Source organism: Notothenia rossii, assembly GCF_949606895.1.
Source record: "Notothenia rossii genome assembly, chromosome: 1".
In the NCBI taxonomy this organism is placed as follows: Eukaryota; Metazoa; Chordata; class Actinopteri; order Perciformes; family Nototheniidae; genus Notothenia; species Notothenia rossii.
In genome coordinates, this window is record NC_136912.1 from 83596897 (window position 1) to 83612652 (window position 15756).

The 15756-nt window shown below is 38.4% G+C and overlaps 2 protein-coding genes across 2 annotated transcripts; one reads left to right on the plus strand and one right to left on the minus strand.

Moving 5' to 3' along the window:
* Positions 1 to 102: 102 nt before the first annotated feature.
* Positions 103 to 7034, plus strand: spata1 (spermatogenesis associated 1). Its single transcript, XM_079688946.1, has 13 exons — positions 103 to 914; positions 997 to 1095; positions 1254 to 1360; positions 2070 to 2187; positions 2461 to 2514; positions 3281 to 3665; positions 4214 to 4370; positions 4466 to 4526; positions 4839 to 4953; positions 5036 to 5161; positions 5465 to 5640; positions 6033 to 6131; positions 6635 to 7034. The coding sequence occupies exons 2-13, from the start codon at positions 1036 to 1038 to the stop codon at positions 6782 to 6784; spliced, it is 1608 nt and encodes a 535-aa protein (XP_079545072.1). The 5' UTR covers positions 103 to 914; positions 997 to 1035; the 3' UTR covers positions 6785 to 7034.
* A 32-nt stretch (positions 7035 to 7066) lies between these two features.
* Positions 7067 to 13767, minus strand: ctbs (chitobiase, di-N-acetyl). Its single transcript, XM_079688952.1, has 8 exons — positions 13557 to 13767; positions 13246 to 13409; positions 10891 to 11029; positions 10446 to 10654; positions 10158 to 10329; positions 9961 to 10058; positions 8536 to 8697; positions 7067 to 7623 (listed from the first exon to the last, which is right to left on the minus strand). The coding sequence occupies exons 1-8, from the start codon at positions 13567 to 13569 to the stop codon at positions 7435 to 7437; spliced, it is 1146 nt and encodes a 381-aa protein (XP_079545078.1). The 5' UTR covers positions 13570 to 13767; the 3' UTR covers positions 7067 to 7434.
* Between the last annotated feature and the right edge of the window lie 1989 nt (positions 13768 to 15756).

Here is a 15756-nt window from a genome sequence, read left to right on the forward strand (position 1 = left end):
GTCGGTGCTGCCTTCAGGGGGTGTTGTTTAAATGGAAATAATATTTTCACTTTATTCCCCCCACAGTTATAACATAGAATTTACACCAAATGCCATTGCGAAGATGTACAGATGAGTTTTTATAGTTTAGTTGGAACTCAACCTAACTATTTACGCTATAAATTCAGAGCAATGAAAGAAATAAGCGCAGTTTTTACATTACTAAAGCTTTGGTTAATTTATCGCCCAAAATGTGTCTTATACCTCATCTTTATTATCGATTGTTGAGGTATGTAAGCTCTGTGGTTTCTTCAAAACTGAAATAAATATCTATCTTCTATTTTTTGGCAGGTGGGAACTTTTATTTTGTATCATTAAAAATTATAATTACGACGACCTCCAGTGTGCTTGAAAGCTGCATTAAAGCTTAATGAAACGAAATTGCGACCTCTAGTGGTGATGAAGCATTATCACAGTCAGACACCCAAATTACATTTAAACCTGTTATCCTGTGCGGTATTATTTATAAAAGGTGTCTTTAAATGCAAAAGTTATACAGGCAGTCAATTAGATTAAGAACAAAATAAAACAAACATATGTGTGTGGGTAAAGATAACTTTAAACCACAGACGGGTCGCCAAGTCTTTATATACAATTTTCCAATTTTTAAGTAGGCTATTAATTCAAAAATAATGTAAAGTAAAATGGTATAACTTCCATACCTATTCAACTTTCGAAATCGGTTCTTTAATATTAAAAAAAACGCACGAATGTGTCCAAATTCTGAATTATAACTGCAAAACCGAAGCAACTTGTGGACAATACGGGCTCTGGTCCTTCTTTCTGCACAAGTTGTCATCACCAGCACCAGAGCAACCAGGACTGGCAAGCTCATAAAACAAACTCCACGGGACCGTGTTTGATCCACCAGATAGGTACTGAGCAGTCCACGCCTTCACAGCTGACACAAACAAAGCTTACTGCGAATAAACCTAACAAAAATCTACCGTCATTTAGTGAGTTATCAGCTTCCCTTCATGCTGCTCTGGACTGATAATGCAGCTGTCCTGTGAGTCAGTGAGACATCCAGAGGACCGAAGACCGGCCAGCTGCAAGGTACGGTGGGAATCCGTGCATCATTGCAAAAAGTCGTAGTATGCTGCAGGAATGTGAATGTATTCGAGTGAACACAAGTTAATTATAAAAGCAAATTGCAGTTTTACTTTCACGGCTCATAATGCAAGTATACACTGAAATGTGTTGTATGTGTTTAGTTCTTAGAGCTCCATGTGCTGTATGTGCCAGGTGACCAGTGGAATGTGACGCTGAATAAAGTCCCTGCTGAAGCCATAGAGAGCTTCATATCTGCCGGATTCATCAGGTGAAACTGCTGCACATGTTTCATTTGATGCAAGAAACCAAACTCAGAAGATATTACTGTTGACTGACTATGTTTAAATGTCAACGTTAAGTGTTCAAATTCCCTTCAAATGCTGCATTAGAACATGAAAAAAACATATTTACTTTAGGTAAAGGAGTAATAACACACATCTTTGAGTGTTATTTATTGTTGTGACATGTAAAAGTCTGTTGCAGCTGGTTAAGGTGGTGTACAGTTGGATTGTTACAGATATAGAAATGCTGATGTAAACTGTATCTATATATATAAAAAACTATAGCAGTTTTAACTATTTTATAGTCCTATTCTGCAAAGTAACCACATCTGCTAGACAAACACAGTGAAGTAAAAAGCAGCATATTTTTCTCTGAATTTTGGTTGGATGAATCTATACAGCCTCAGAATACTTCACGTCCCAGTATCTCAAAGTTTTCAAATGTACTTACCTTTCACCTGCATCATTACTGCTTTCAAATACTGATTTGTTAATCATATTGAAACTGAAGAACCTGAAAGCATTTTTTCTATTCAAGGAAACATACAACTTTCCCTCCAAGGGTTTAATTATGTTTCATTAATCCACTGAAGATTACTGACTGTTTCTCATGTTCTGTTTCAATGTCTTGTGCACCTATAATTATATGTTGTATAACATATACCTAAAATATCCTTTTCATCACTGTGATGTCAGGGTTTATCCTGATATCACCCTGAAAACTCTGAGGACAGAGCTGAGAGCTTTTCTTGGCGCTGAGAGGAGCATCGACAAATTCTCTTTTCTGAAATGTGTGGGGCGCAGTTTGGCTCTGGTGAGTGCAGCTGGCGTTTTACTGTTGTTTTATATAGCTGGTTGTGTTTCACCGAGCAGACAATGGAGAGAAACGAGGCAGACAGTTGGATTGACAAGTTTACTATTCAAGCTGCTGACGCTAAAGGGTGTAAAGTGTGTGTATGTGTGTGTGTGTGTGTGTGTGTGTGTGTTTGTGTGTGTGTGCGTGCGTGCGTGTGTGTGTGTGTGTGCGCGCGCGTGTAAACCGTTTTTACTATCACGCCTTCTATAACAACATTCTTTAATACTGCAGGTCAAGAGCAAACAGGAGGGGGATCTTAAAGTGAAGACATTCGCGCCACCGTATGTATGTAGAATCCATGTCCAAATGTACATCGTTTTTCTTTGGAATAGTCTGATGCATAATGTATTGACTAAACACAGGTTCATGTAATTTAAAGGATTTCCTTACCATTTAGCTTTTTTCTTACATTGTTATTGAAATCCCTTATATTTTCGGTTTGATAGAAAATAGTATTTGGATTTTTCAAAAAAATGGAAATGTCTAAATAACTCTTCTCTTCTGCTTCCAATCCCAGTGGATGGATTACAGAGATATGTTGTTGCCATGTTTAACCTTTAACCACAAAATGACCATTTCCATATCAACAACTCATGAGACTACTTGTGTGGAAATATATCAAAAGTGAAAAATATAGTGAAAGTATTTAGCAAACAGCTGGATAAATGACACTGCAATTATACTGCACGAGTTGTGCGGTAAGCTGGTAAACATAGGTTTTGATGTAGTTTGGTTGTTGTAAACATTTCTCACTGTTTTGATTATTTATTTGCCATATTATTTGGCATGTTTAAAGAAGGTTCTCTGAAATAATTCAAAGTAACAAAGGGTGAGTTTTTGGTATATAAATGGTCATTTTGTGAGTGAAGTGGATGATGCCATCCAACACAATTTTCCCTTGTTTTTTATGAACAATGATTTTTTATTTGTCATTGTTTGTTAACCTTGTAGTTGCATATTATCCTGTGATCTACAGATGTCAATAATAGTACCTCTGCCTCTTTATGTTCCTGTTTGTCTGCACTAATGTGTTGCTGTCACCTGTCGGCAGGCCCCGCAGCCGGAGCTCTACCTTCTGCCCGCTGTGGAGAGCGACAGCAGTGTTTGCTCCCAGTCTCTCACCCCAGACACCAGCAGCAGCTCGCCGGACCAGCAGACCTATTACCAGCCTCCAAAGACCTGCAGCCAGCCAGCAGGAACAAAGGAGCCTGTTAAATTCCCCCTCATCCCCCAGTGTTCCCATCAGCCACCTCCCACCCCCAGCCTGGGAGAGGAGGAAGAAGAGGAGGTAGATGAGGAGCAAAGCTATAGTTCTTCAGAGGCAGAAGGAGACAATGAAGAGGGTCTGTCTTCCAACTTAGAGTGGGCAGAGCAGCAATGTTGCACAAAGAAGCATCACAATCAAAGAGCACCACAGCCTGTTTCACAAAATAACGGTAAAATATACTGAAGTTTTCTGTGCAGCATTCAAAGCATTGTCCTCTCCAACTTTCCGATTGCGATGCCTCACACTTTACATTCATCTTGGTTCGCCATGTCTCTTAAAATCGGCCAAATCTGGGGTTTTTTGCAGTTACTTTATGGGAAAAAAGTGCAGGTTTCTGTTACTTAAACCTGCTGAAATTCACTATGTTTTAGGACAGATCTTGTGACCCATATCCTTATGGTATACCGTATGTCAAAAGAAAATGGCTTTTCAGTCTTGCATATATAAAACATGCACATCCCCATGTTCTTTAAAAAGCATATTTCAGCAAACGCACAAGAACGCATACACAAAACTATACTGTACATTACAAAGTTATTTTCGGGTTAAATGTGAACATCACATTGGTATTTTATAATATGGTAACCAGCACTTTTTACATTAGTGGAATTCAGCTGCCACCCAACATCTTAACATTGGCATTTTTTTAAGCCCTTTTCAAACTAATCCTATGATCTCATTACTATACTCAGCTATTCAGTCTCTATAAATCTACAGCTGTACAGCGTTGTGAGGCCGATTCAGATGAGGTGAAGGAAAATGAAGAAACCTGCAGAAAGAAGAAACAGCACCAGAGACAGAACAGAGGAGCCAGAGACTCAGGAGTCGTCCAGCCTCTGGAGGACAGAGATTCAGGCTTTTCTCTCTCAGATGGGTACTGAGCAGCATTACTGAGAGCCATACTTGTACTCTGCAGTGAATTCCAGTTTGTTCGGCTGCTGCTTGTTCTAACAGTGTGTTGTTTTGCAGGCTGGGGAAATCAAAAGACGCACATGCACTGAAGTCCATCAGGAATAAACAAAGCAGTGATGTAAAGTATTGCATTACTTATGTCCAAGCTTCTTCCCAGCATCAGTCTCGGCATGTCTTATCCAGGCTATACTCTTGAGTATAACACTTTGAGAAAGGTTGCTCTTGATTGATTTTACAGGGCTTTTCAAACATGTAGGAAATGTCCAGTTTGTTGAAAGTTGTCTTGGTGTAGTGATAAGTCCAAATTCCACAACCAGCAGGTGGGTCTAGTGAAGTGTGGGAGGTCTTTAAAGTGAAAAAGGGCAGGAATAAAGACTAATCCATTAAAATCCTTTGAGATATAGACTCATGTTGATGTGCTTGTTTTAAGGTGAAAGGAAGTCCTGCTGTGTTGTCCCGGCCTGGGTTCTCTTCTCCTCCTCAAGGACTAGACTTGCCCATAGTCACTCCAAAAAAACCTATCCATCGTGTCTTTCACACAAACAGTAAGCTGTCACTTTGGCCTCATACCAAGGATTCATGTTTTTTTATTTTGTATTGATCCAAACTGACATGTTTGTGTGTTAGGAGAGGAACTGATTGAGGAAATAAAGATGGTGAGGGAGGAGAGAAAGCAGCTGGAGTGGACAAGGCAGGAGTTGCTAAGAAAGGGGAAGGATTTATTGGCTCAAAACAGACACCGCAGGAACCAAGGTGAGCAATAAAAAAAACTGTATAAGAAAGAAATAACATCTTACAAGGAATTATCCATCAAGTTCTTAATTTTGCCAGCAGTCAGTGACATCAAGAATAAAGATACATGTTCCTTGTGTACCATAACTGCATAACTGTTTGAAAGTGAACATTTAATTGCTGTGGCATGTTCTGTCACTAAAGCCTTACTTGATAGATTGTGGACGACATATGAGAAAGTCAAATTGTTAGTCAAATTATTTTTAATATGTCAACTTTTTCAAAAGTAACTAAATTCTGCTGCAATTTTTCTTCAACGTAAAGCCCGTGACAGTTGGAAGAAGAAATATTTTGAAACTAAAAAGGCCACAGCGCCGTTGGAGGAAAATCTGAGAAACCTAAGACAGGAATTGGAGACATTTTACAACAAACTCTTGCACCAGCTCCAGGCCAGAGATAACAGAGGGAAGCCGAGACGACAGGGCAGATCTTCCATAAAGGTAAACCTGAAGACAAATTGATTAAATGTTGTAGTGTTTGTTAAGACTAATTCCTAAAAGGTATGCAATGCATTCGGAAAAGTTATTCCTCAGAGATACGTCTTGAACTGTCGTTTAGTAGAGACTAAATATTGATTGGTTTCCCAAAAAATTGGGAACACTGACATTTTAAAATAAAAATTGCCAATATGCATTTATTACAGCAATAAAATCTACTTTTAACATGAAACCAACAGTTTGTTATGCTTATTACCCAAGCCTTTCAAATGGAACGCCTGTGCTTTTTAAGTAGAAATAGTTAAGTTCAATAAAACCCACTTTATTTTTGCTTAAACACAATTTCAAGCTTTTTTCTTCTTCTCAATAAAGGCCTTTTATATCCTTCATTTCAGAACGAGCTCATCATTCAGATCATGACGGAGAGCCATGAGATTGACAACTTAAAGAGGAAGGTAGAGGATGCCAAGATGAAGCTGATAACAGAGATAAAGGTATCTGATTGTATATGAGTCTACCTAAATGTTTCTAAAACCCCTGAACAAAAGTATAGCTGTTGAACTACAAAGGAAGTTTTAACTAGTTGTTCAAGAAGCATATCTGAAAAATATGCCTTGTTGCACACATTTGTGTTCTACATATTGAATGTATCTGTTAAATTAGCTGTTTTGTTCAGGTTGGATGGCCTTATAGCAGTGGGGGGATTATAGTTATCCTGAACTCTGTGATTCCTGATGAACAGAAAGCCTTCCTTTTTGCTAAAGTAAGGCTAACCGCTGCTAACTGTATAGCTGCAGTTAGCCGTTAGCGAATTAACTCTGCTGACTGGACTGGGATCTCGGAAATCTAGGAGTGTTGTTAACACACATATAAATGTTGTTTACTATTTAGCGTTCAGTACTTGAGTAAATGTTCTTCATTACATTCAACAGCTACTGTGTAATCTGCTGAATTATAATAATAACAAACCAGCTTATTTTTTCCTGAATGCCGATAGTTGAGGAAACAGGCTGCCACAGAGTTGAGGGCCCTGAAGGCTGAGCTGGCCCAGAAGAAGAGTCAGTCCTCTCATCCCGGCCCCATGTCCTCTCTGGGATTTGGAAGTACCACACGGGAAACACCGCAGGCTCAACGAACCTCCATCTGATTCAGTACATACCACGGTTTCTACTGTTTAAGGCAAGCTAGATTAAAGTCTGTTTGGGATTTGTTTTAATGCCATTCAATTCAGGACTAAAACTGATTTGTTTTATTTTAAGCAGCTGTGCTTTCCACATGTCATTCTTTTTTTTACCTGAGTTTTGGGCTGGTACTTTTCCCGCTTTTTATTATTATGTGTATTACTATTTCATGTCTGATGTGATTGGATTTCTTCACAAAGTTGGTACTTTGACTTTCCTCAGGTGCTGTAAAAAAATGTTTTAACTGGTTGTGTAACTTCAACAACTTACATGTTTTATTTATCATAAGCATAAAGCAAGAAAAAGTGCAGAAATCTGAAGTAAGCTCAAAATCATCAAATCTAAAATACTGTTTGTGTCACATTGAAAAAGATTGGTTGTCTTTTCTTTTCTTCCAAGAATCAGTTATTTCAGTTTGCAAAGAGGAATGTCTGCCGTGTAACTACATTCAATGACAACACCAATAAAAGCCACAATAACCTCTGAAGTGCAAGTATGCATCCCTGAATAGAGGGAAGCCCCACCCCATTACTGCCACAAAGGGTTATATTGACCTAGCAACAAACAGGAGGGGTGATGTACATTTCTGCAACCGTGTCAAGTGTATCCAAGCTTCTTAGCATCCTAAGAGAGAATTCCACATCACTGCGGTCTGCTGCCTGGCGACCGGTTCATCGCTGTAGTCCAAGATGTTTCCATTCCACATGCCAATGCCCCTCAAACCTTTGGATTTCACCGCCTCCGCCTTGGGACAAATGCTCTGTGGGTCATCATACCAAACCTGATGGACCTGCTCTTCCTGGTCCTAAAGGAGAACAAGAATCCTGAGGTTAACATAATACGTTTTAATTTCAACGTTTCCATATCCTCATCCCGACTTTGAGTAACAACATGTGTTAAACTTCCACTTACATTAACTATAAATTGACTTTAAGAAAGCACAACTGAAAAGTCTCAGTTTATGATAACTCCGTGTATGAATAAAACAGATGGATGAAGTGGTAACAAAGCACAAGAAATGTATTACAAATATTAGGTCAAAGTCATATTTTTTATAAAAGAGGGCTAGAAACACAAGCCTGTTTCCTATTGAAAATAATTGATGATATATACAAATATAAATAAAAAAACCTTGTTAGGATAGTATATTTAAATGTCTTTTATACTTGTTATAATTTACATTTTGTGTTACGCAATACATAATGAACACCAACTACATGATGTATTACCTGATAAAATGGAGGTTAAGTCTGTTTAACACTTTAAGGGCCTTTATTTTGCATTTATTGTATACTGTATTATTAACTTTAAGTACTCTTTAAGGTCCTCCGGAAACACAGCTAGAAGTACAGATGATGGAGAATAAATAAGATGCACCATCTTATAATGATTTGTATAAAAGCCAACAAGAAGCCAGGAATGTTTTATGGCTAAGGGGTGATTTGTTTTGTTTGGGAAGTGACACTGTGGGACGCCAGCCCTCTGGATAAACAGACTGGACGAACCATGCCTGGAATCCCTGCCTGACTTGTGAAGTCGTAACTTATCAGGAATAAAAGAGGAGCAGTCAGTCGAGTCGGGACCACACAGAGAGACAAACCATGAAATTGGCACCTACTTTGCTAACTACTAAAATATCTAACCCAAACATAGCTTTACATCTTTGAGCAAATAAAATAAGAATTCAAAGTTAAAATATATAATAAAGACAACGCACCTTGTAATTGAAGTATGGAGCTTTCTGCTTGTCGTCCCAGAGCCTGCCGGACAAAGAGCCGTTGACCTGCGTCATGATCCACTTGTATGTTTTCTGTGTTCCTGCTGCATCACTGCAGGGGGCTCCACGGAAAGGCACTTTCATTAATGAACAAGCTCCCTCCTGGTATGGGTAAAGACATTAAGAGATATCTGTGTTTGCATCTTAGAAAGAACAACTTCTATATACTCAAACATTACAATAAGTTTAAATAAATGATTGAAGTAGAATCCTTAAAAAAATTGTTTTCGCTATATTCATAATATGAGACAGCCTATTTCAAGGGGAAACTGAGTGATTACATCCAACTTTACCGTTTTAATAAGCCACCCCACTAAGTAATGTACATGTGGGTGTTTGAAGTTGGGTATTATTATTATTACCCGTGTTACTTTCTCCAAACAACTCAAATGATCCCTATATAGTTTTTGGACAACAATGAAAGGAACAAATATATCAGGCTTTGGCTTCACAGGCACTACTCGGAAGTAGAATCAATTCATGGTAATTATATGTATTTTATGGGATTTGTTGAAACTAAAACAAGAATAAGGGACTACAGCCACAGCGGCACTGTGATGAAAGATACACATCCGTGCTTAGTGCTAACGTGCAAACCACATCAATGACGAAAACTTCCTCACAATTATAATGCTAAATGAGGCTGATCATAAGTGGTATTCGACACATTTATTTTTCCGACCAGAAGATGGTGCTGGATACAAAGTCAAAGCATCACCATACTTGGACATGAAAGTCTTTGTCGAATGTCACTGAAATCTGTCCAAAGTTGTGAAGACATTTCACTTAAAACCAACTGTTCTGATCTCACGATGGCTGTAGTGAAAAAGTAAGATTATCACCAAAGTGATTCATCCATTGGGTACCATGGATATTTGTATCATATTTTATACCAGACCTCAATAAACTAAAACATAACCCGACGACATAAACGACTCGCTGCACCCTTGCTGCGAGGGGGGACCCAAGTTCCCATCAGCAAAAACACGAGGGTTTGCTATCCTGGCTCCAAAATGGTGGAATGAGCTCCCCATTGAAATCAGGACAGCAGATAGCTTACACATCTTCCGGCGCAGACTGAAAACTCATCTCTTTCGACTCCACTTCGAGCGATAGAATTACTAACAAAGCACTTATATACTAATAAAGGGCTGGCTTATCTATAGCCAGTTGAGTAGCACTTGAAATGTTTGGCTCTATGAAACCTGATGTACTTATATGATTCTGTTTTCTTCAAGGTTGTATCTTCCTGGTCGCATGTACTTATTGTAAGTCGCTTTGGATAAAAGCGTCAGCTAAATGTAATGTAATGTAATAACGCAAGTTTTTTATATTTATCTTTTAAATGAACATACTGTATCTCACCTGGGAAAAGTTAAGGCATGGGTAGTCATAGCCGTACCATGGCACTCCCATCACTAGCTTCTTTGGATTGATTTTCAGACTCAAAAACTGGTCATAACCTTAAAAGAAACATAACAGGCATAAGGTGGTGATGAGTAGTTGACTGCATTGACAAGCTGATTTATTCTCATTCATAACGTAAAAACTGGACAACAAACCATTCAGTGTTTGAGAGAGTGGGGCATTTGCCATTGCAATACAGTCCCCCATGATCTGGCTCTGTTCATCATAGGACATCACAAACAGCAGGTCGCAGGACTCAGCGATGGCAACGTAATCATAGCAGCGCTTGTCGATACAATTTGGTGACCAGGCAACATCAAATGAGACCTTGAGATAAGGAATAAGATTCATTTAAAGAAGCCTCTAGGTCAAATGAATAAGGCATAGAGTTAAACCAAACTACATGTTTTTATGGTGACATTTGTTGAAAACATTGTGTTCACCTGGGAACCTGGGATCTCCCTGTGGAAGGCCTCAGTGGTCCCTTTGACCAGGTATGTCAAAGCACGGTACTCTGACGACCCCTCGTCCACGGCCTGCTCGATGTCAATGTTGATCCCATCCATGAATTGACTCTTGGCTAGGTTCACTTTCTCTGTTATCCACGCCGTCCTGTTGTCTTGGTCCACAATGTAGGGTAGGTGAACGTCACCTTTTCAAACAAACAAAGAGAAAGATGGACATCATTATGAGGACGATATGGCCATGAACTTTTAACAGTTCAAGAAGTAGCATCAAAGATTACCAAATGTGTCAGGAACTGGTTCAAACATTAAGTTTGAGGTTGCTTATAACACTGACTGGATGAATTTAACAAGTATCAATTAAATAATTTGTCCCCCTTTTCCAATCTATCTCTTTAATTAAGGCAAAAAGCCCAAATTCTACCTTTAAGTACAAGCCGCGCTCCTTTGGAGTGAGCGTAACACATGAGTTCAGCATCATATTTTCCAAACGCTGCCACTGTCGTCACCATACTCCAGTTGTAGGACTTCCATGTCTTTCCACCAACGTCAAACACATACACCTGAAAACACACAGACCACACAGACTCATGACTGGAAGAGTAACTGCTGCTTTTACATACCTTTAATGTCCCACTTTTACAGCATTTTGTTGTTTGTTTATTCATAAATCTTCAAAAAAGGAAACATGTTTGAAACTGTGATTTCAGTCTCTTTATCTTAACACAGTAAAGGTTCTCAAACTATAAGAAACAGGCCGGCCTGAATTATGATAGCTGCAACCTTTTTTTGAATTGCCAATTCATGTATGGATTGTTGATTATAAATGACTCATTAAGTCTAGCCTGAATTTGTCTATCACAGGTTACCAGAGCCCAAGCTGATTTTTTAAAACTAAAGTCTGACATGGTCTGGATTGTATTATAGTGAAATTCAGGCAATGTGTGGTACTTGACAGTAAGCTAAATAAAACCTAGTTGGTGTTGAAAATGGCTATTTTTCTGGTGACTGACCAATAGGCTACTTTCAGATAAAATCACATCCCTTCTACCCGAGTTAGGTCAGTATTGCTGCTTGTGGTCTCAAAAACATAACAAATACAAGTCTCCTTTAATAATAAAGGGCAGACTAGGGTTTGTGCAAAATGTAAATGCCTTAATTTAAAATAGCTAAATGTACTAATTACAATAATTAGAAGAGTAAAAAGTTAATGTCTAAGGCACAGTAAGTCATACCAGTTGGTGACACTATCAGGGCTCTAGCACAAAACTGGAATGCAGTTGTTATTGAGGTTATTAATTAACCCTGTATTCCTCAAGTATAATGTTCTTCTGTGAGAAAGGTCTTTAATAATATATAAACCATCGGCTTCGCCCCCCGAGGGCCAAACTCCGCACAATGGGAGATCGGGCTTTCTGTGCAGCTGCTCCTCGCCTGTGGAATTCCCTCCCAGACCACCTGAGGACTCCACAGACCACTGACGCCTTCAAGAAAGGCTTGAAAACCTTTCTTTTTTAAAAAGCTTTTGATTAAACTTTTGTTTATTTTGTTGGTTTTTATTATGCCTCCTGTAGAACCTTGGGATTGCTGTTAGCAATTAAAGGTACTTTATAAATCGAATGTATTATTATTATTATTAAATATTGAACATTAAGTATTGTACAATTACAAAATTAGTCTTTAAATTAACACTTTGATATGTGAGTTTCTAAGCATGAGTCACCTCACAGAAGTCCACTCTTTCTCAAATATCACACAAACGTTAAACAAACACAGACAGGCATAGATAAAGAGGAACAGCAGTCCCAATTTGAAACTTCAGCTAATATTGTGTATAGCATGCCATTCACTCAAAACACTGTTCACTGCTATCTCTTTTTCATGTAACTTTTAAAGCACCTTATCATAAAATGGCTATTTAAAAAAAAAAAAATCCAGTCCCTAGCAAAACCAAGAGTTCTAATTTTATTTCTTTTTTCTTTTACTTTATGTATGTCTATTATAGGCTGTGATCAATTCATACTTGAATATGCCAGTTTAATACTTACTATGCAAAGCAAAACAAAAAGGATAGTGGAAATGATTTTTTAAAGCTATTTGGTGTACCATTTTTGCAATACGTTGATGTCAATAGAGTTCTAATAAATATGCTAAACATATTAAAATACATTTGGCTCAACTATATTTGATCACTGACATGTCTTGAATTAATTTTACATAAACATTTTGATGGATTTATTTTATAAAGCGACTCCGAATGCATATCAGAAATTACTACTACACCTGACAAATAAGAAGAACCCCTTTGTTGTTGGATTTACAGTGCTTATTTTATGAAATTTTCTTAGGAGAATTCAGCTGTTTTATACTTGAGTATTTCAATCCATGTAATGTGACCCAAGGCCTTCAAATCAATGCAGAATTGTATTACTACACTAGGTAGGATGACACGCCTATTTTTCGTGGATTTGAGAGTATTCTCTATTTTATATAATAATTAGTTTTTTTTTAGAAACTTAGTGAATGTCTGTCGAGTACCCAACCTAGAACTAACTTCAATTAAATTAAATACACCTCATTTCAGTTCTCGATAAGCAACTATAGTCTCGTTTTGACCAGATTTGCCTTTCTCTGATTATCTCTTTAGTAATGTGCTATTGGTTTGTAGCCACTCTATCCTATCTAAGTGATTAACAGTATATTTAAATGCAGAATTATCAGTGATGTGCTGCAGGTGGATGTTGAACACCAGCTTATGTCACAGACAGACGTGAACTACCTCAAAGTCTCTCTCGTCCCGGATCTGTTCACAGAGCTCCGGTCTCTCACACGGACACACGGTGGCTCTGCAGACCAGGAATATCGACGATGAAAACAGGAGAAAGTAAAACATTTTTGCAGCAGGAGGAAGTTGAAGTCGGCCCAGATCACCCGGAGTTTTAACTGTAAACAAATCACGAGTTCAATGAATCACTGCTGTACGGAGGCTGACATGGTACAAACTTCATGTCATGGCCATTTCCACTGATCATAATTCCATTGTTGAGGTATACTAAAATAGAAAAATACTGTGCAATTTTCCAAACTCACATTGGTTTCGCATACAGCATCTCTATCTCTGTAAAGTGTAAAGTATGTGTATTCAGCAGTATTCACTTTCTCCACTAAACGGCTCGCTGCAGCTCCCCCCCCTCCCTCCATGATTTCCTTGTTTAGCATACACAGCCAAACACAACCTGAACACACACAAAGTCACAGCCGAAATAAAAACAATAAGTGTGGCTTGATATTCAGTAAGAAAAGGGTTTATAGGTTGATAAACGCTGTGAGAATAGGTCTGCAGAGAGAATTTTGCGCGATCCCAACTGTCTATTATCAGCCTGCAGCAGCCAGGGAGCAAAAAAAAGCAGGGCTGCCTGCACTCAGTGTGTGTGTGGATTGGTCAATTTAGACCAATCAGCGGGGGCTTAACGTAACGGCTCCGTGGACGTAACGTCACGGCTCCACGGATTGGCCCATTTAGTTCCGGGTACGTGCTTTCGTAAGCACGTACCCGGAAGAATCAAATGGATGATGACGTCATGATGACGTTTCACCAACGAGGCGTTTTGGGGTGGTATTTTCAGTTTTAGCGTTTTACTCGCTACAGGGTGTACTTTGAGGGTTTTGACCAAGCGGCAAACTCTGTGGAAGAGCCGGGACGCCAATACGGAAGTGGCACACACTGCAGTTCATATATTGGCCGATAGGGACTGACTGCAGAAAGGAGCAATTTCCATAGACCCCCATGTTAAAATGCCCAACTTTACAGCAGAAAAAAACATGTTTCTACCCATGGATGCAATAAATATTATTATGAATATAGTTAGATTCCACCTTCATGATTATGGATCTGTGAGTGAATTGTTTTCTAACACGACCCTTTTATTTATATTAGGTCTTAAAGTTTTTGCATAAATTAGGGCGTGGTCACATTGAGTGACGGCTCTGTGAAGTGACTGCTGCTGCTTGCTTCTTGTCTCTCTGCTAGCTGCTCTGGGAAGGTACAGGCACTCTGCCTGTTCAGCTCATCCAGGGAACCGGCTTGCCCCCGGCCGTGTTTGTTTGTTCTTCATGCTTATATATCGGACTATTGTGACTCGCTCTGCGGTTGAAACAAACGGTGCATGAATGCGGTTTTGCAGTTAGTGAAATTCGAGTACTTATTTATGTGTTAATGATTTTAATAAGCTACGTAATTAATGTTACGGCTTGGGTTAGCGTGTAAGCGAGTGGTAGCTACATCGGTGCTAACGATGCTAATAGTAGCCTCCAAGTTAAAATCATAGACTATATAAACGTTAAAACGAAATAGACAAGTGTTAAGTGGGATAATAATGTACAACAAACGGCTTCTGTTTGAGGTTGATAAAATAAGGTCATCCTTGTAACTTAGAGAGATTATTATTATTATTTAGGTAGGAAGTGTATGCATCACTAAGGTTAATTTAAATTGGTTATGCTCAAGTATGTAGACAAGCTAATGTCGAAGTAGTGTATGTGGAATCAAATTCACAATAAGATGTGTGTATATTACAATTATTAATGTCATATTTCAAGATGATTACTTAGATATTACAATATGGTTGGTTGAGCTGGAGTTCATTATTGAGCCTAAACGTTAACATCACAGTCATCTGAAGAACGAACCCAAAACTTGTTGTTTTTATTAATTGCATTACCATATGGGTATCAAATAAACAGCAAGCATTGGTAACACAACTTCCAAAGTTACAGTAAAATAAAAAGGACCCTGACTCGGACAATACACAATCCAACATGTTCAACAGAAGATAATCAGTTATATTGTTTGTACACATGGTACTTTACATATATATCTGTTTGTTTAAGGTGTCCAGGTGATGCAGAGATTAGAGAGTGAGAGACAGAACTGGACTCCTCACAGCAGCGAACTTCAGCACAGGTACAAATATTATTTTTTTCATACTGTACAAAGAATCAAGAAAGATATTGGTTTAAATAAATGAAGTATTGACTTTAATACACTGATATACATTCCATTAAACAATACTAGATCCCCTACACAGCAGTGAAGTTGAGGGTTTTTTCTGTGCAAAAAGTTGCATTTAGATGTTAACAAGCAATATGATTTTGTCAGCTTTCTAATTTAATGTATTGAAGGCAAAGATATTTAACACATAGTGAGAAAAGTGGTAAAAGTGATTCTTTCAGTGAGACAACAGAGCAAGCGTCTACAGTTGCACTACGTTTTGATAACAGTTAAATATTA

Excerpts from the sequence above, each read along its gene's own strand:
- ctbs (XM_079688952.1), bottom strand. Across the intron at positions 10,655-10,890 it reads AGCGCGGCTTGTACTTAAAG|GTGACGTTCACCTACCCTAC; the intron begins GTAGAATTTGGG and ends TTGTTTGAAAAG. Across the intron at positions 10,330-10,445 it reads GGGAGATCCCAGGTTCCCAG|GTCTCATTTGATGTTGCCTG; the intron begins GTGAACACAATG and ends CCTTATCTCAAG.
- spata1 (XM_079688946.1), top strand. The coding sequence starts at position 1,036 with ATGCAGCTGTCCTGTGAGTCAGTGAGACATCCAGAGGACCGAAGACCG. Across the intron at positions 3,666-4,213 it reads GCCTGTTTCACAAAATAACG|CTGTACAGCGTTGTGAGGCC; the intron begins GTAAAATATACT and ends ATAAATCTACAG. Across the intron at positions 4,954-5,035 it reads TCGTGTCTTTCACACAAACA|GAGAGGAACTGATTGAGGAA; the intron begins GTAAGCTGTCAC and ends TTTGTGTGTTAG.